Source organism: Pleurodeles waltl, chromosome 6 (genome assembly GCF_031143425.1).
Source record: "Pleurodeles waltl isolate 20211129_DDA chromosome 6, aPleWal1.hap1.20221129, whole genome shotgun sequence".
Classification (NCBI taxonomy): Eukaryota; Metazoa; Chordata; class Amphibia; order Caudata; family Salamandridae; genus Pleurodeles; species Pleurodeles waltl.
In genome coordinates, this window is record NC_090445.1 from 1711862992 (window position 1) to 1711882008 (window position 19017).

The following is a 19017-nucleotide window of genomic DNA, read 5'->3' on the forward strand; positions in this document are numbered from 1 at the left end:
CATCACTTCTTCTACCTGATCTCTCCCCCTCACTCCCTCCGTTTGTCTTCCTCTCTAGCACTCTTACCTCTCTCCTCTCTTCCATCACTTCTCCTCCCTGATCTCCCCCCTCACTCCCTCCGTCTGTCTGCATCTCTAGCACTCTCACCTCTCTCCTCTCTTCCATCACTTCTTCTCCCTGATCTCTTCCCCCTCAATCCCTCCATCTGTCTGCATCTCAAGCACTCTTACCTCTCTCCTCTCTTCCATCACTTCTTCTACCTGATCTCTCCCCCTCACTCCCTCCGTTTGTCTGCATCTCAAGCACTCTTACCTCTCTCCTCTCTCCCATCACTTCTTCTCCCTGATCTCTCCCCCCTCACTTCCTCCGTCTGTCTGCATCTCTAGCACCCTCACCTCTCTCCTCTCTTCCATCACTTCTTCTCTCTGATCTCTCCCCCTCACTCCCTCCGTCTGTCTGCATCTCTAGCACTCTCACCTCTCTCCTCTCTTCCATCACTTCTTCTCCCTGATCTCTTCCCCCTCACTCCCTCCGTCTGTCTGCATCTCAAGCACTCTTACCTCTCTCCTTTCTTCCATCGCTTCTTCTCCCTGATCTCTTCCCCCTCATTCCCTCCGTCTGTCTCCATCTCTAGTGCTCTAACCTCTCTTCTCGCTTCCATCACTTCTTCTCCCTGATCTCTTCCCCCTCAATCCCTCCATCTGTCTGCATCTCAAGCACTCTTACCTCTCTCCTCTCTTCCATCACTTCTTCTACCTGATCTCTGCCCCTCAATCCCTCCGTTTGTCTGCATCTCAAGCACTCTTACCTCTCTCCTCTCTCCCATCACTTCTTCTCCCTGATCTCTCCCTCCCTCACTCCCTCCGTCTGTCTGCATCTCTAGCACTCTTACCTCTCTCCTCTCTTCCATCACTTCTCCCTGATCTCTCCCCCTCACTCCCTCCGTCTGGCTGCATCCCTAGCACTCTTACCTCTCTCCTCTCTCCCATCACTTCTTCTCCCTGATCTCTCCCCCCTCACTTCCTCCGTCTGTCTGCATCTCTAGCACCCTCACCTCTCTCCTCTCTTCCATCACTTCTTCTCTCTGATCTCTCCCCCTCACTCCCTCCGTCTGTCTGCATCTCTAGCACTCTCACCTCTCTCCTCTCTTCCATCACTTCTTCTCCCTGATCTCTCCCCCTCACTTCCTCCATCTGTGTGCATCTCTAGCACTCTTACCTCTCTCTTCTCTTCCATCACTTCTTCTCTCTGATCTCTCCCCGCTCACTCCCTCCGTCTGTCTGCATCTCAAGCACTCTTACCTCTCTCCTCTCTTCCATCACTTCTTCTACCTGATCTCTTCCCCCTCACTCCCTCCGTCTGTCTGCATCTCAAGCACTCTTACCTCTCTCCTTTCTTCCATCGCTTCTTCTCCCTGATCTCTTCCCCCTCATTCCCTCCGTCTGTCTCCATCTCTAGTGCTCTAACCTCTCTTCTCTCTTCCATCACTTCTTCTCCCTGATCTCTTCCCCCTCAATCCCTCCATCTGTCTGCATCTCAAGCACTCTTACCTCTCTCCTCTCTTCCATCACTTCTTCTACCTGATCTCTGCCCCTCAATCCCTCCGTTTGTCTGCATCTCAAGCACTCTTACCTCTCTCCTCTCTCCCATCACTTCTTCTCCCTGATCTCTCCCTCCCTCACTCCCTCCGTCTGTCTGCATCTCTAGCACTCTCACCTCTCTCCTCTCTTCCATCACTTCATCTCTCTGATCTCCCCCCTCACTCCCTCCGTCTGTCTGCATCCTATGGACCACTGCCTACTCTGAAAAAAACGAAACCACATGGTTTCAGTATTTTTTTCATTTTGCAACTCGTTTTCCTTTAAGGGAAACGGGCTGCAAAATGAAGAAAAAAAAACTGCTTTATTTACAAAGCAGTCACAGACATGGAGGTCTGCTGACTTCAGCAGGCCACCATCCCTGTGAGTGCAGGGACTTGCTATGGGGTCGCAAAATGCGACCCACCTCATGAATATTGATGAGGTGGGTCTTTGCGACCCCATAGCGAGTCGCAGACGGTGTCTGAGACACCGTTCTGCATCCGAGATTGCGACTCGGAAATTGCGAGTCGCACCAACTCGCAATTTCCGAGTCGCAATCTCGGACCTTGCTACATCTGGCCCTAAGTGAGTAACCTGTCTCCCTGCACAGACCCCTTTCACCCCAACCCCAGGTAACATTAGTGCTGGTTGTGATGCTGAAGAAAGCACAACCACTCCCCATGGCCTCACTGTTACACAGATAGAGTGGGGACAGGAGGAGGCCCACAACAAGCTCAGTGTGGCCCATTGCACCCCTGCACAAGCCAATGACTCAGCCATCCTCTGTACTTGGCATAATGAGCTCCCGTCCTCTGTACTTGGGTACGATGAGCTCCCATCCTCTGTACTTGGTTATGTACTTGGTTGTAATGAGCTCCCGTCCTCTGTACTTGGGTATGATGAGCTCCCGTCCTCTGTACTTGGGTATAATGAACTCCCGTCCTCTGAACTTGGGTATAATGAGCGCCCGTCCTCTGTACTTGGTTATGTACTTGGTTGTAATGAGCTCCCATCCTCTGTACTTGGGTGTAATGAGCTCCCATCCTCTGTACTTAGGTATAATGAGCTCACGTCCTCTGTACTTGGGCATAATGAGCTCCCGTCCTCTGTACTTGAGTATAATGAGCTTCCATCCTCTGTACTTGGGTATAATGAGCTCTCGTCCTCTGTACTTGGGTATGATGAGCTCCCGTCCTCTGTATTTCGGTATAATAAGCTTCCATCCTTGTACTTGGGTATAATAAGCTCCCGTCCTCTGTATTTGGTTATAATGAGCTCCCATCTGTACTTGGTTATAATGAGCTCCCATCATCTATACTTGGGTGTAATGAGCTCCCACTCTCTGTACTTGGGTATAATGAGCTCCCGTCCTCTGTACTTGGGTATAATGAGCTTCCATCCTCTGTACTTGGGTATAATGAGCTCCCATCATCTGTACTTGGGTATGATGAGCTCCCGTCCTCTGTACTTGGGTATAATGAGCTTCCGTCCTCTGTACTTGGGTATAATGAGCTCCCATCATCTGTACTTGGGTATAATGAGCTCCCGTCCTCTGTACTTGGGTATAATGAGCTTCCATCCTCTGTACTTGGGTATAATGAGCTTTCATCCTCTGTACTTGGGTTTAATGAGCTCCCATCCTCTCTACTTGGGTATAATGAGCTTTCATCCTCTGTACTTGGTTATTATGAGCTCCCATCGTCTGTACTTGGGTGTAATGACCTCCCATGGTCTGTACTTGGCTATAATGCGCTCCCATTCTCGGTACTTTGATATAATGACCTCCCATCGTCTGTACTTGGTTGTAATGAGCTCCCATCCTCTGTACTTGGTATAATGAGCTCCTGTCCTCTGTACTTGGGTATAATGAGCTCCCATCCTCTGTACTTGGTTCTAATGAGCTCCCATCCTCTGTACTTGGGTGTAATGAGCTCCCAACGTCTGTACTTGGGGGTAATGAGCTCCCATCCTCCGTACTTGGTATAATGAGCTCCTGTCCTCTGTACTTGGGTATAATGAGCTTCCATCCTCTGTACTTGGCTATAATGAGCTCCCATCCTCTGTACTTGGATATAATGAGCACCCATCATCTGTACTTGGGTGTAATGAACTTCCATCCTCTGTAATTGGCTATAATGAGCTCCCATCATCTGTAATTGGTTGTAATGAGCTCCCATCCTCTCTAGTTGGTTGTAATGAGCTCCCATCATCTGTACTTGGGTGTAATGAGCTCCCATCGTCTCTCTAAGGCTACAGCAGCCTTTAAGGTACGCGCCAGAGGCCAATCAGCCCAGGAAAATGTGATTTTATCTAGAGGTGAAAAACTGGCCCACCGGCTGACCTTTGCCTCAGGCCCATCGGGCAATTACCAAGTGCCCACCCTGCCAACCTGTGGTTTACTCATGCATGTCTGTGGTAGTTGTGGCTATGGGACAGAGATGGGAATTATCAGTACAGTATTAGTATTAGTGTGGGGAAATATAAGCTAATTTGAGTGGTGGACATGTGTGTATGTTAGTTGGACTTAATAGAATAACAGGGATAGAAGAGGGAAGAATCTAGGAAGTGATAATTGGGAGATCATAGCAGTAAAATGAGGTTTGGGATGAGTGAAGGAGAGATGGAGGAGGGAAGAGTCTGCAGAAAGGGAGTGGGGGGATCATAGCAGTAAAGTGAGGTTTGGTATGAGTAAAGGAGAGATGGAGCATGGAGAGTCTGTAGAAAGGGATTAGGGGGGAATCATAGCAGTAAAGTGAGGTTTGGGATAAGTAAAGGAGAGATGGAGGAGGAAAGAGTCTGCAGAAAGGGACTGGGGGGAATCATAGCAGTAAAATGAGGTTTGGGATGAGTAAAGGAGAGATGGAGGAGGAAAGAGTCTGCAGAAAGGGACTGGGGGATCCAGCGCTTTAAGTGGGCCGGGTCCTGCCGGTGCCCTGCTGGGGCAGTTCTAAGAAGCAGGTGCTGAGATGAGTCCCTATCGGGCTCTCCAGTGTTGCCCTCACCCTCGGGCTCTCCAGTGTTGCCCTCACCCTCGGGCTCTCCAGTGTTGCCCTCACCCTCTGGCTCTCCAGTGTTGCCCTCAGCCTTGGGCTCTCCAGTTTTGCCCTCACCCTCGGGCTCTCCAGTATTGCCCTCACCCTCGGGTCTGTAGTGTTGCCCTCACCCTTGGGCTCTCCAGTGTTGCCCTCACCCTCGGGCTCTCCAGTGTTGCCCTCACCCTCGGGCTCTCCAGTGTTGTCCTCACCCTCGTGCTCTCCAGTATCTCCCTCACCTTCAGGCTCTCCAGTGTTGCCCTCACCCTCGGGGTCTCCAGTGTTGCCCTCACCCTCAGGGTCTCCAGTGTTGCCTTCACCCTCGGGGTCTCCAGTGTTGCCCTCACCCTTAGGGTCTTACCTTCACCCTTTAGAGGGTAACTTCAGAGGCTGGCTATAGTTACTTCAGGCTCATCATCTCAGAACTGAAGGATAGGAAAGTATCATCTTGCCTGGCATGTTACCCCCATATTTCACTGTATGTATGTTGTTTTAGTCCCTGTGTCACTGGGACCCTGCCAGACAGGGCCCCAGTGCTCATAGTATGTGCCCTGTATGTGTTCCCTGTGTGATGCCTAACTCACTGAGGCTCTGCTAACCAGAACCTCAGTGGTTATGCTCTCTCTGCTTTCCAAATTTGTCACTAACAGGCTAGTGACTAAATTCACCAATTTACATTGGCATACTGGTACACCCATATAATTCCCTTGTATATGGTACTGAGGTACCCAGGGTATTGGGGTTCGAGGAGATCCCTATGGGCTGCAGCATTTCTTTTGCCACCCATAGGGAGTTCTGACAATTCTTACACAGGCCTGCCACTGCAGCCTGAGTGAAATAACATCCACGTTATTTCACACCCATTTACCACTGCACATAAGTAACTTATACGTCACTTATATGTCTAACCTTCACTTAGTGAAGGTTGGGTGCCAAGTTACTTAGTGTGTGGGCACCCTGGCACTAGCCAAGGTGCCCCCACATCGTTCAGGGCAAATTCCCCAGACTTTCTGAGTGCGGGGACACCATTACACGCGTGCACTATACATAGGTCACTACCTATGTATAGCGTCACAATGGTAACTCCGAACATGGCCAAGTAACATGTCTAAGATCATGGAATTGTTACCCCAATACCATTCTGGTATTGCGGGAAAAATTCCATGATCCCCCAGGTCTCTAGCACAGAACTCAGGTACTGCCAACTGCCTTTTTGGGGTTTCCACTGCAGCTGCTGCCAACCCCTCAGACAGGTTTCTGCCTTCCTGGGGTCCAGGCAGCCCTGGCCCAGGAAGGCAGAACAAAGTATTTCCTCTGAGAGAGGGTGTTACACCCTCTCCCTTTGGAAATAGGTGTGAAGGGCTGGGGAGGAGTAGCCTCCCCCAGCCTCTGGAAATGCTTTGATGGGCACAGATGGTGCCCATATCTGCATAAGCCAGTCTACACCGGTTCAGGGATCCCCCAGCCCTGCTCTGGCGCAAAACTGGACAAAGGAAAGGGGAGTGACCACTCCCCTGACCAGCACCTCCCAGGAGAGGTGCCCAGAGCTCCTCTAGTGTGTCCCAGACCTCTGCCATCTTGGAAACAGAGGTGTTGGGGGCACACTGGACTGCTCTGAGTGGCCAGTGCCAGCAGGTGACGTCAGAGGCTCCTTCTGATAGGCTCTTACCACTCTTGGTAGCCAATCCTCCTATCTTGGTAGCCAAACCTCCTTTTCTGGCTATTTAGGGTTTCTGCTTTGGGGAATTCTTCAGATAATGAATGGAAGAGCTCACCAGAGTTCCTCTGCTCCCTCTTCGCCTTCTACCAAGGATCGACCGCTGACTGCTCCAGGATGCCTGCAAAACCACAACAAAGTAGCAAGACGACTACCACCAACATTGTAGCGCCTAATCCTGCCGTCTTTCTCGACTGTTTCCAGGTGGTGCATGCTCTGGGGGTAGCCTGCCTTCACCCTGCACCAGAAGCTCAGAAGAAATCTCCAGTGGGTCGACGGTATCTTCCCCCTGCTAACGCAGGCACCAAAAGACTGCATGACCGGTCCTCTGGGTCCCATCTCATCCTGATGAGCGTGGTCCCTGGAACACAGCAACTCTGTCCAAGTGACTCCCACAGTCCAGTGACTCTTCAGTCCAAGATAGGTGGAGGTAAGTCCTTGCCTCCCCACGCCAGACTGCAAAGCTGTGTACTGTGTGATTTGCAGCTGCTCCGGCTCCTGTGCACTCTTCCAGGATTTCCTTCATGCACAGCTTAGCCTGGGTCCCCAGCACTCCGTCCTGCCGTGCACAACCTTCTGAGTTGTCCTCCGACGTCGTGGGACCCTCTTTTGTAACTTCGCGTGGACTCCGGTTCACTCTTCTTCTAAGTGCCTGTTGGGGTACTTCTGCAGGTGCTGCCTGCTTCTGTGAGGGCTCTCTGAGTTGTTGAGCGCCCCCTCTGTCTCCTCCTCCAAAAGGCGACATCCTGGTCCTTCCTGGTCCTCAGTGTAGGAGGCTGGCCTGGCTTGTAGTGGGTACCAAGGGGTACTTACACTCTGTACCAGGTCCAGTTATCCCTTATTAGTGTAGAAGAGGTGTTTCTAGCAGCTTAGGCTGATAGAAGGTAGCTATAGCAGAGCAGCTTAGGCTGAACTAGGAGACATGCAAAGCTCCTACTATACCACTGGTGTCATATGCACAATATCATAAGAAAACACAATACACAGATATACTAAAAATAAAGGTACTTTATTTTTATGACAATATGCCAAAAGTATCTCAGTGAGTACCTTCAGTATGAGGATGCCAAATATACACAAGATATATGTACACAGTACCAAAAATATGCAGTAATAGCAAAAGGAAGTAATGCAAGCAGTGTAAAGTTACAGTAGATTGCAATAGGAGCACATAGGTATAGGGGCAACACAAACCATATACTCCAAAAGTGGAATGCGAACAACAAATGGACCCCAAACTTATGTGAGCTTGTAGAGGGTCGCTGGGACTGTAAGAAAACAGTGAGGGTTAGAAAAATAGCCAACCCCAAGACCCTGAAATGTAGGTGTAAAGTGCACCTATAACCCCCAGAGAGCACAGAAGTCGTGATAGGGGAATTCTGCAAGGAAGACCAACACCAGCAAAGCAACAATAGTGGATTTCCGGACCTGAGTACCTGTGAAACAAGGGGACCAAGTCCAAGAGTCGCGACAATGTCGAGAGTGGGCAGATGCCCAGGAAATGCCAGCTGAGGTTGCAAAGAAGCTGCCACCGGATGGTAGAAGCTGTGGATTCTGCAAGAACAAAGAGGGATAGAAACTTCCCCTTTGGAGGATGGATGTCCCACGTCGTGAAGAAGCTTGCAGAGGTGTTCCCACGCAGAAAGACTGCAAACAAGCCTTGCTAGCTGCAAGGGTCGCGGTTAGGGTTTTTGGATGCTGCTGTGGCCCAGGAGGGACCAGGATGTCGCCACTTGGATGAGGAGACGGAGGGGGTGCCCAGCAAGTCAGGGAGCCCTCACAGAAGCAGGCAGCACCCGCAGAAGTACCGGAACAGGCACTTGGAAGAGGAGTGAACCGGAGTCCACCCGAAGACGCAAAAGGGAGTATCACGACGCCAGAGGACAACTCAGAAGGTTGTGCACTGCAGGTTAGAGTGTCAGGGACCCAGGCTTGGTTGTGCACAAAGGAAATCCTGGAAGAGAGCACAGGAGCCGGAGCAGCTGCAAATCACGCGGTACCCAGCAATGCAGTCTAGCGTGGGGAGGCAAGGACTTACCTCCACCAAACTTGGACTGACGAGTCACTGGACTGTGGGAGTCACTTGGACAGAGTTGCTGAGTTCCAGGGACCACGCTCGTCAGGATAAGAGGGGACCCAGAGGACCAGTGTTGCAGTCTTTTGGTGCCTGCGTTATCAGGGGGAAAATTCCGTCGACCCACTGGAGATTTCTTCAGAGCTCCTGGTGCAAGAAGGAGGTAGGCTACCCCCAGAGCATGCACCACCTGGAAACATTTGAGAAAGCCGGCAGGATGAAGCGATACAAGGTTGCTAGTAGTCGTGTTGCTACTTTGTTGCGATTTTGCAGGCGTCCTGAGCAGTCAGCGGTCGATCCTTTGGCAGAAGGTGAGGAGGGAGATGCTGAGGAACTCTGATGAGCTCTTGCATTCATTATCTGGTGAGATCCCCAAAGCAGAGACCCTAAATAGCCAGAAAAGGAGGTTTGGCTACCTAGGAAGGAGGATTGGCTACCAAGAGAGGTAAGAGCCTATCAGAAGGTGCCTCTGACGTCACCTGCTGGCATCTGCCACTCAGAGCAGTCCAGTGTGCCACAGACACCTCTGTTTCCAAGATGGCAGAGGTCTGGGACACACTGGAGGAGCTCTGGGCACCTCCCCTGGGAGGTGCAGGGGAGTGGTCACTCCCCTTTCCTTTGTCCAATTTCACGCCAGAGCAGGGCTGGGGGATCCCTGAACCGGTGTAGACTGGCTTATGCAGAGATGGGCACCATCTGTGCCCATCAAAGCATTTCCAGAGGCTGGGGGAGGGTACTCCTCCCCAGCCTTCACACCTATTTCCAAAGGGAGAGGGTGTTACACCCTCTCTCAGTGGAAGTCCTTTGTTCTTCCTTCCTGGGCCAGGGCTGCCTGGACCCCAGGAGGGCAGAAACCTGTCTGAGGGGTTGGCAGCAGCTGCAGTGGAGACCCCGGAAAGGTAGTTTGGCAGTACCCGGGTTCTGTGCTAGAGACCCGGGGGATCATGGAATTGTCCCCCCAATACCAGAATGGCATTGGGGTGACAATTCCATGATCTTAGACATGTTACATGGCCATGTTCGGAGTTACCATTGTGACGCTGTACAGAGGTAGTGACCTATGTCCGTGACCTAGTGACGTGTGTAATGGTGTTCCTGCGCTCACAAAGTCCGGGGAATTTGCCCTGAACGATGTGGGGGCACCTTGGCTAGTGCCAGGGTACCCACACACTAAGTAACTTTGCACCCAACCTTCACCAAGTGAAGGTTAGACATATAGGTGACTTATAAGTTACTTAAGTGCAGTGTAAAATGGCTGTGAAATAACGTGGACGTTATTTCACTCAGGCTGCAGTGGCAGGCCTGTGTAAGAATTGTCAGAGCTCCCTATGGGTGGCAAAAGAAATGCTGCAGCCCATAGGGATCTCCTGGAACCCCAATACCCTGGGTACCTCAGTACCATATATAAGGGAATTATATGGGTGTACCAGTATGCCAATGTGAATTGGTAAGTTTAGTCACTAGCCTGTTAGTGACAAATTCGGAAAGCAGAGAGAGCATAACCACTGAGGTTCTGGTTAGCAGAGCCTCAGTGAGACAGTTAGACATCATACAGGGAACACATACAGGGCACATACTTATGATCACTGGGGCCCTGGCTGGCAGGGTCCCAGTGACACATAGACTAAAACAACATATATACAGTGAAATATGGGGGTAACATGCCAGGCAAGATGGTACTTTCCTACACTCTTGTGTATAACATGGCTAAAACACATTGGCAAAGCCAATAACTCTTGCGTAGACGAGTCCTATTGGCAAAGCCAATGTTTGTTAGTACTATGAGGTACTGAGATCCCTGAAAGAACTGTGAATGTGTAACTCCTTATTTTAAACATGCTTTTGACGTCTCGTCAGGGGTAGTAAGCTCTTTATGAATACAATTACATCATAGTTTAGGCTGCTAAAAAAATGCGGAAATACATTTTGGTTAAATAAAAAAGTGTTTCTCAAATACAGATTTGAGTCATATACAGTTTATACCTAGTACTAACATTTTTTATAACACTCCATTAAAACCACACACTCCACAGCTCACCTTGGAACACCTTGAGGTACCTCTCTGAAAGAAAATATCTTTGCCATCAGAAAGCTTTAAGTTACTCCTTTGCATAAGGTCAATGCAGGTTTTCAAGCCCCTTTGCATTTGCAGATTTAAAAGTTGTGCACATTTGCATTTCTTAAGGGAAGGAGACCCCTGGCAAGAGGGCCTTTTCTTATCTGTCTGCCCCTCCCTCAGAGCACAGAAGACCCCCGCCCTTCAGTCCAGCTGGGGAAACTCATCTGCCCCTAATTTCGCCCTGGCGCCCCTTGTCCTTTAGGTGAAAGGCTGAAATCACCCACAAATCCCTCCCTTAAGCCTTTCATCGCGGACAATGGACGGCAGGGCGGAATTACGGGCGGTCCGTGAAATCTACAGACGGGTGGACACCCTGGTTGGCGCTTAGTTAAAAGTTGCAAAAAGGATATATTACTAATAGTTAGCCTCTCCCTGCTTCGCCACATCTTGCTATAGATTCCGTTTCTGCCCCCACAGCCTCCAGCTGGGTGAGGGGGGTCTCTGCGCTCCGATTGGTGCTTTCCCCCCTACGCCCCCACAGGTGTGACGTCATCTGTATAACCTCCAGTCCTCCAGAGTTTACATCTCAGAACTTTGTTATTTCAGGGACCCGCACCCTCGAGCACCGACCCCCCAATGGCTGCCCCTCCCTTCCTGTTGCTGCTCCTGGGGGGGCTTTGGCTGCAGCCGGCCCGTGCAGGTCAGTCACCTGGGGAGGGGGTGAAGTCCTTGGGAGTCTGGAAGGAGCTCTGTCTGATGGGGGGCGGGGAGGTCTGTACTAAGATCTGCCTGATACGGGGGTGGGGGGGGTCATTCCAACAGAAGGAGGGGACGGGGGTGTGGGTACTGAGTGACGTCTGTGTGCTGGGGGGCCGGGGGTGTGGGTACTGAGTGACATCTGTGTGCTGGGGGTCGGGGGGGGGGTGAGTACCGAGTGACATATGTGTGCTGGGGGGCCAGGGGTGTGGGTACTGAGTGACGTATGTGTGCTGGGGAACCGGGGGTGTGGGTACTGAGTGACGTCTGTGTGCTGGGGGGCCGGGGGTGTGGGTACTGAGTGACGTCTGTGTGCTTGGGGGCCGGGGGTGTGGGTACTGAGTGACATCTGTGTGCTGGGGGGCCGGGGTGTGTGTACTGAGTGACGTCTGTGTGCTGGGGGGCCGGGGGGGTGGGTACTGAGTGTCATCTGTGTGCTGGGGGGCCGGGGGTGGGGTACTGAGTGACACCTGTGTGCTGGGGGGTCATCTGTGTGCTGGGGGGCAGTGGGTGTGGGTACTGAGTGTCATCTCTGTGCTGGGGGGCCGTGGGTGTGGGTACTGAGTGTCATCTGTGTGCTGGGGGGCCGGATGTGTGGGTACTGAGTGACATCTGTGTGCTGGGGGGCCGGGGGTGTGGGTACTAAGTGACATCTGTGTGCTGGGGGGCCGGGAGTGTGGGTACTGAATGACATCTGTGTGCTGGGGGCAGGTTGTGTGCACTGAGTGACATCTGTGTGCTAGTGGGCCGGGGGTTGTGCGTACCGAGTGACATATGTGTGCTGGGGGCCGGGGTGTGGGTACTGACTGACATCTGTGTGCTGGGGGGCCGGGGGTGTGGGTACCGGGTGACGTCTGTGTGCGGGGGGGCCGGCGGTGTGGTACTGAGTGACGTCTGTGTGCTGGGGGGCCGGCGGTGTGGTACTGATTGACGTCTGTGCGCTGGTGGGCCGGGGTGTTGGTACTGAGTGTCATCTGTGTGCTGGGGGGCCGGGGGTGTGGGTACCGAGTGACATATGTGTGCTGGGGGGGCAGGGGTGTGGGTACTGAGTGACATCTGTGTGCTGGGGGGCCGGTGTATGTGTACTGAGTGACGTCTGTGTGCTGGGGGGCAGGGGGTGTGGGTACTGAGTGTCATCTGTGTGCTGGGGGGCCGGGGGTTTGGGTAGTGAGTGACATCTGTGTGCTGGGGAGCCGGGGTGTCTATACTGAGCGAGATCTGTTTGATTGGTGGGATAGGGGAGGTCTGTACTGAGTGAGATCTGTATGCTGGGGGGGCGGGGTCTCTGTACTGAGTGACAGCTGTGTGCTGGGGGGCCGGGGAGTCTGTACTGGTTGACCTGTGCGTGGGGTGCGGGCTGTCTGTACTGAGTGACATCTGTATGTTGAGGGGCTGGAGTGTCTGTACTGAGTGACATCTGGGTGCTGGGGGGGGGGGCGGGTTGTGTGTACTTAGTGAGATCTGTGTGTTGGGGAGCGTGGGGGTGTCTGTACTGGGTGTGTGCTGGGGGGCGGGCTGTCTGTACTGAATGACATCTGTATGCTGAGGGGTTGGGGTGTCTGTACTGAGTGACATCTGGGTGCTGGTGGGCCGAGGGTGTGGGTACTGACTGACATCTGTGTGCTGGGGGCCGGAGGTGTGGGTACTGAGTGTCATCTGTGTGCTGGGGAGGAGGGTGTCTATACTGAGTGAGATCTGTGTGTTGGGGGGGCGGGGTTGTCTATAGTGAGTGAGATCTGTATGCTGGGGGTCGGGGTTCTATACTGAGTGAGATCTGTGTGCTCTGGAGGGCGGGGTGTCTGTACTGAGTGACATCTGTGTGCTGAGGGGCCGTGGTGTCTGTACTGACTGACGTGTGTGCTTGGGGGGGGCTGGGTGTCTGTACTGAGTGGCATGTGTGTGTAAGGGGAGCGCGAGTGTCTATACTGAGCGAGATCTGTGTGTTGGGGTGTCTGTACTGAGTGTCATTTATGTGCCGTGGGGGTGGCGGGCTGTGTACTGAGTGGCATCTGTGTGCTGGGGGGCGGGGTGTGTGTACTCAGTGAGATCTGTGTGTTGGGGAGGGTGGTGGTGTCTGTACTGTGTGTGCTGGTGGCGGGCTGTCTGTACTGAGTGACATCTGTGTGCTGGAGGGCCGCGGTGTCTGTACTGAGTGACATCTGTGTGCTGGAGGGCCGCGGTGTCTGTACTGAGGGACATCTGTGTGCTGGGGGACCGGGGTGTTTGTACTGAGTGAGATCTGTGTTCTGGGGGGGAGGGGTGTCTGTACTGAGTGAGCGCTGTGTGCTGAGGGCTGGAGGTGTCTGCACTGAGTGACATCTGTGAGCTAGTAGCGGACAGGGATGTCTGTACTGAGTGAGATCTGTGTACTGAGTGACTGGGGTGTCTGTACTGAGTTACATCTGTGTGCTATGGTGGGCTAGGGTGTCTCTACTGAGTGAGATCTGTGTGGTATGAGGGTGCCGGGGTGTCTGTACTGAGTGACATCCGTTTGCTTTGTGGGTGCTGGGATGAATGCACTCAGTGACATCTGTGTACTGGGGAGGAGGGTGTCTGTACTGAATGATATCTGCGGTCTGTACTGAGTGAGACTATTTTGCTTTGGGAAAGGGTTTGCACTAAGACCTGCATCACACAGGGAGGAGGAGTAATTCCAACAGAAAGAGGGGTCGGGGTATATGTACTGAGTAACGTCTGTGTGCAGGGGGTCCTATACTGAGTGATATCTGTGTTCTGGAGGGCGGAGTGTCTGTACTGAGTGACATCTGTTTGCTGAGGGGTCTGGGGGTGTCTGTACTGAGTGACATCTCTGTGCTGGGGGCTTTTACTGAATGAGATCGGTGTACTTGGGGTGACAGGGGTGTCTGTAGTGAGTGACATCTGTGTGCTGGCGGGAGGGCGAAGGGTCATTGAATAGCAGCGGGGAGGAGGGGGGTCTGTGGTAGCATCTGTCTGGCACCGGGGGTGGTGGAACTCATTCCAACAGAAGGAGGGGGTCGGGGGTGTAGGAATCACTTTAACCAGGGCAGAAGTATCGAAAACTAAAGGCACTAGTTGGTACCCAGTGACGTCAAATGGGCAACGGCTTGTTTGTTTCACTTAGTTACGTCTTTACTGGAACAGGTTGTTCGAGGGGTCTGGTTAATTCAGTGCCACGGCAGACCCAGCGGGTATCAGTTAATGTGCCCCTACTCTGACCTTCATCCTTCATGGCTCTGTGACATGCGCTCTTATGATGCTGCTGAGAATTGTGTGCATCTTCACCTGCACCATGGGCCATCTATGAGATGTTCTAGGAGCTTTTAATATCTGCATTTATTCTCACCCACCACCTAGGACTGAGCCAGCACTGACGCGTCCCTAATGCCCACACATTACTTCTAGTCCAGTACTTACTGGGCCCTGGTCTTCAGGGTAAGGATGGACCAGGTTCTCACAATGCACCTCTGTGCACTGGTGTCCTGGGACATAAGCAAACCTCCTGTGTTATTGGTTCGGTTCTCTCGCCCGTGTCCTGATACTCTCATGTTACTGCGTTGATTCTCTCGCCCCGTGTCCTGATACTCTTATGTTACTGCGTTGATTCTCTCGCCCGTGTCCTGATACTCTTATGTTACTGCGTTGATTCTCTCGCCCCGTGTACTGATACGCTTATGTTACTGCGTTGATTCTCTCGCCCCGTGCAGTGATACTCTTCTGTTACTGCGTTGAATCTCTCGCCCCGTGTCCTGATACTCTTCTGTTACTGCGTTGAATCTCTCGCCCCGTGTCCTGATACGCTTATGTTACTGCGTTGATTCTCTCGCCCCGTGTACTGATACTCTCATGTTACTGCGTTGATTCTCTCGCCTCGTGTCCTGATACTCTTATGTTACTGCGTTGATTCTCTCGCCCCGTGTACTGATACTCTTATGTTACTGCGTTGATTCTCTCGCCCCGTGCAGTGATACTCTTATGTTACTGCGTTGATTCTCTCGCCCCATGTCCTGATACTCTTATGTTACTGCGTTGATTCTCTCGCCCCATGTCCTGATACTCTTATGTTACTGCGTTGATTCTCTCGCCCCGTGTCCTGATACTCTTATGTTACTGCGTTGATTCTCTCGCCCCGTGCAGTGATACTCTTATGTTACTGCGTTGATTCTCTCGCCCCGTGCAGTGATACTCTTCTGTTACTGCGTTGAATCTCTCGCCCCGTGTCCTGATACGCTTATGTTACTGCGTTGATTCTCTCGCCCCGTGTACTGATACTCTTATGTTACTGCGTTGATTCTCTCGCCCCGTGCAGTGATACTCTTCTGTTACTGCGTTGAATCTCTCGCCCCGTGTCCTGATACGCTTATGTTACTGCGTTGATTCTCTCGCCCCGTGTCCTGATACTCTTATGTTACTGCGTTGATTCTCTCGCCCCGTGTCCTGATACTCTTATGTTACTGCGTTGATTCTCTCGCCCCGTGTCCTGATACTCTTATGTTACTGCGTTGCTTCTCTCGCCCCGTGTCCTGATACTCTTATGTTACTGCGTTGATTCTCTCGCCCCGTGCAGTGATACTCTTATCTTACTGCGTTGATTCTCTCACCCGTGCAGTGATACTCTTATGTTACTGCGTTGAATCTCTCGCCCCGTGTCCTGATACGCTTATGTTACTGCGTTGATTCTCTCGCCCCGTGTACTGATACTCTCATGTTACTGCGTTGATTCTCTCGCCCCGTGTCCTGATACTCTTATGTTACTGTGTTGATTCTCTCGCCCCGTGCAGTGATACTCTTATGTTACTGCGTTAATTCTCTCACCCCGTGTCCGGATACTCTTACGATACTGCGTTGATTCTCTTCCACTGTGCCCTGATATTCTTCTGTCAGTGCTTCGGTTCTCTCGCCCGGTACTCTGGTATTCTTATTACTGCTTCTGTTCCCTCACTCCGTGCCCTGGTATTCTTATTACTGCTTCGGTTCCCTCGCTCCGTGCCCTGGTATTCTTATTACTGCTTCAGTTCTCTCGCCCTGTGCCCTGCTATTCTTGGGTCACTCCTTCAGTTCTCTCGCCCCGTGCCCTGTTATTCTTGTGTCGCTGCTTCTGTTCTCTCGCCTGTGCCCTGGTATTCTTATTATTCCTTCGGTTCTCTCACCCAGTGCCCTGGTATTCTTCTGTCTCTGCTTCGGTTCCCTCGCCCCGTGCCCTGGTATTCTTATTATTCCTTCGGTTCTCTCACCCAGTGCCCTGGTATTCTTCTGTCACTGCTTCGGTTCCCTCGCCCCGTGCCCTGGTATTCTGTCACTGCTTCGGTTCCCTTGCCCCGTGCCCTGGTATTCTTCTGTCACTGCTTCGGTTCTCTTGCCCCGTGCCATGGTATTGTTCTGTCACTGCTTCGGTTCTCTCGCCCATGCCCTGGTATTCTTATTACTTTTTCGGTTCTCTCGAACGTGCCCTGGTATTTTTCTTGTGTCACTGCTTCGGTTCCCTCGCCCCGTGCCCTGGTATTCTTCTGTCACTGCTTCAGTTCCCTCGCCCTGTGCCCTGGTATTCTTCTGTCACTGCTTCGGTTCCCTCGCCCCGTGCCCTGGTATTCTTGTGTCACTGCTTCGGTTCCCTCGCCCCGTGCCCTGGTATTATTACTGCTTCGGTTCCCTCCCCGTGCCCTGGTATTCTTATTACTTCTTCGGTTCTCTTGCCCTGTGCCCTGGTATTCTTATTACTTCTTCGGTTCTCTCGCCCCGTGCCCTTGTATTCTTATTACTGCTACGGTTCCCTCGCCCCGTGCCCTGGTATTCTTCTGTCACTGCTTCGGTTCCCTCGCCCCGTGCCCTGGTATTCTTGTGTCACTGCTTCGGTTCCCTCGCCCCGTGCCCTGGTATTATTACTGCTTCGGTTCCCTCCCCGTGCCCTGGTATTCTTATTACTTCTTCGGTTCTCTCGCCCCGTGCCCTGGTATTCTTATTATTGCTTTGGTTCTCTCGCCCCATTCCCTGGTATTCTCATTATTGCTTTGGTTCTCTCGCCCCGTGCTCTGGTATTCTACTGTCACTGCTTCGGTTCCCTTGCTCCGTGCCCTGGTATTCTTATTACTTCTTCGGTTCTCTCGCCCGTGCCCTAGTATTCTTATTACTGCTTCGGTTCCCTCGCCCCGTGCCCTGGTATTCTTATTATTGCTTTGGTTCTCTCGCCCCGTGCTCTGGTATTCTTCTGTCGCTGCTTCGGTTCTCTCACCCCGTACCCTAATTCTCATATTACTTCTTCGGTTCTCTTGCCCTGTGCCCTGGTATTCTTATTACTTCTTCGGTTCTCTCGCCCCGTGCCCTTGTATTCTTATTACTGCTACGGTTCCCTCGCCCCGTGCCCTTGTATTCTTATTATTGCTTCGGTTCTCTCGCCCGTGCCCTCATACTCTTGTGTCACTGCTTCGGTTCTCTCACCCCGTACCCTAATTCTCATATTACTTCTTCGGTTCTCTTGCCCTGTGCCCTGGTATTCTTATTACTTCTTCGGTTCTCTCGCCCCGTGCCCTTGTATTCTTATTACTGCTACGGTTCCCTCGCCCCGTGCCCTTGTATTCTTATTATTGCTTAGGTTCTCTCGCCCAGTGCCCTGGCATTCTTCTGTCACTGCTTCGGTTCTCTCGCCCCATGCACTGGTATTCTTATAATTCCTTCGGTTCTCTCGCCCAGTGCCCTGGCATTCTTCTGTCACGTCTTCTGTTCTCTCGCCCAGTGCCCTGGCATTCTTATTATTGCTTCGGTTCTCTCGCCCCGTGACCTGGTATTCTTCTGTCACTGCTTCGGTTCCCTCGCCCGTGCCCTGGTATTCTTGTGTCACTGCTTCGGTTCTCTCGTCCCGTGCCCTGGTATTCTACTGTCACAGCTTCGGTTCCCTCACCCCGTGCCCTGGTATTCTTATTACTTCTTCGGTTCTCTCGCCCCGTGCCCTAGTATTCTTATTACTGCTTCGGTTCCCTCGCCCCATGCCCTGGTATTCTTATTATTGCTTCGGTTCTCTCGCCCGTGCCCTGGTATTCTTCTGTCACTTCTTCGGTTTTCTTTACCCATGCCCTCATACTCTTGTGTCACTGCTTCGGTTCTCTCACCCCGTACCCTAATTCTCATATTACTTCTTCGGTTCTCTCTCGCCCTGTGCCCTAATATTTTTGTGTCACTGCTTCAGTTCTCTCTCTCCGTGCCCTGGTATTCTTCTGTCACTGCTTCGGTTCTCTCGCCCCGTGCCCTTGTATTCTTATTACTGCTTCGGTGCCCTCGCCCCGTGCCCTGGTATTCTTGTGTCACTGCTTCGGTTCCCTCACCCGTGCCCTTGTATTCTTATTACTGCTTCGGTTCCCTCGCCCCGTGCCTTGGTATTCTTATTATTCCTTCGGTTTTCTCGCCCAGTGCCGTGGTATCCTTCTGTCACTGCTTCGGTTCTCTCGCCCCATGCGCTGGCATTCTTATTATTCCTTCGGTTCTCTCGCCCAGTGCCCTGGTATTCTTCTGTCACTGCTTCGGTTCCCTCGCCCCGTGCCCTGGTATTCTACTGTCACTGCTTCGGTTCTTTCGCCCCGTGCCCTGGTATTCTTATTATTCCTTCGGTTCTCTCACCCAGTGCCCTGGTATTCTTCTGTCACTGCTTCGGTTCCCTCGCCCCATGCCCTGGTATTCTTATTATTGCTTCAGTTCTCTCTCTCCGTGCCCTGGTATTCTTTTGTTGCTGCTTCGGTTCACTTGTCCCGTGCCCTGATATTTTTGTATCACTGCTTCAGTTCTCTCGCTCCGTGCCCTGGTATTCTTGTGTCACTGCTTTGGTTCCCTC

General features: G+C 52.2%; 1 protein-coding gene across 2 annotated transcripts in view; it reads left to right on the forward strand.

Moving 5' to 3' along the window:
• The first annotated feature begins 11007 nt into the window (after positions 1-11007).
• The window catches only part of LOC138301427 (major histocompatibility complex class I-related gene protein-like), a 28303-nt gene continuing 20293 nt past the window's right edge, over positions 11008-19017 (forward strand). Inside the window, exon 1 of one of the 2 annotated variants that reach the window (XM_069241916.1) lies at positions 11008-11163. In XM_069241916.1, coding sequence (XP_069098017.1) covers positions 11100-11163 — 64 coding nt within the window. In that variant the 5' untranslated portion in view covers positions 11008-11099. The remainder of the gene's footprint in view (positions 11164-19017) is intronic. The other variant, XM_069241917.1, reaches the window with a different exon arrangement.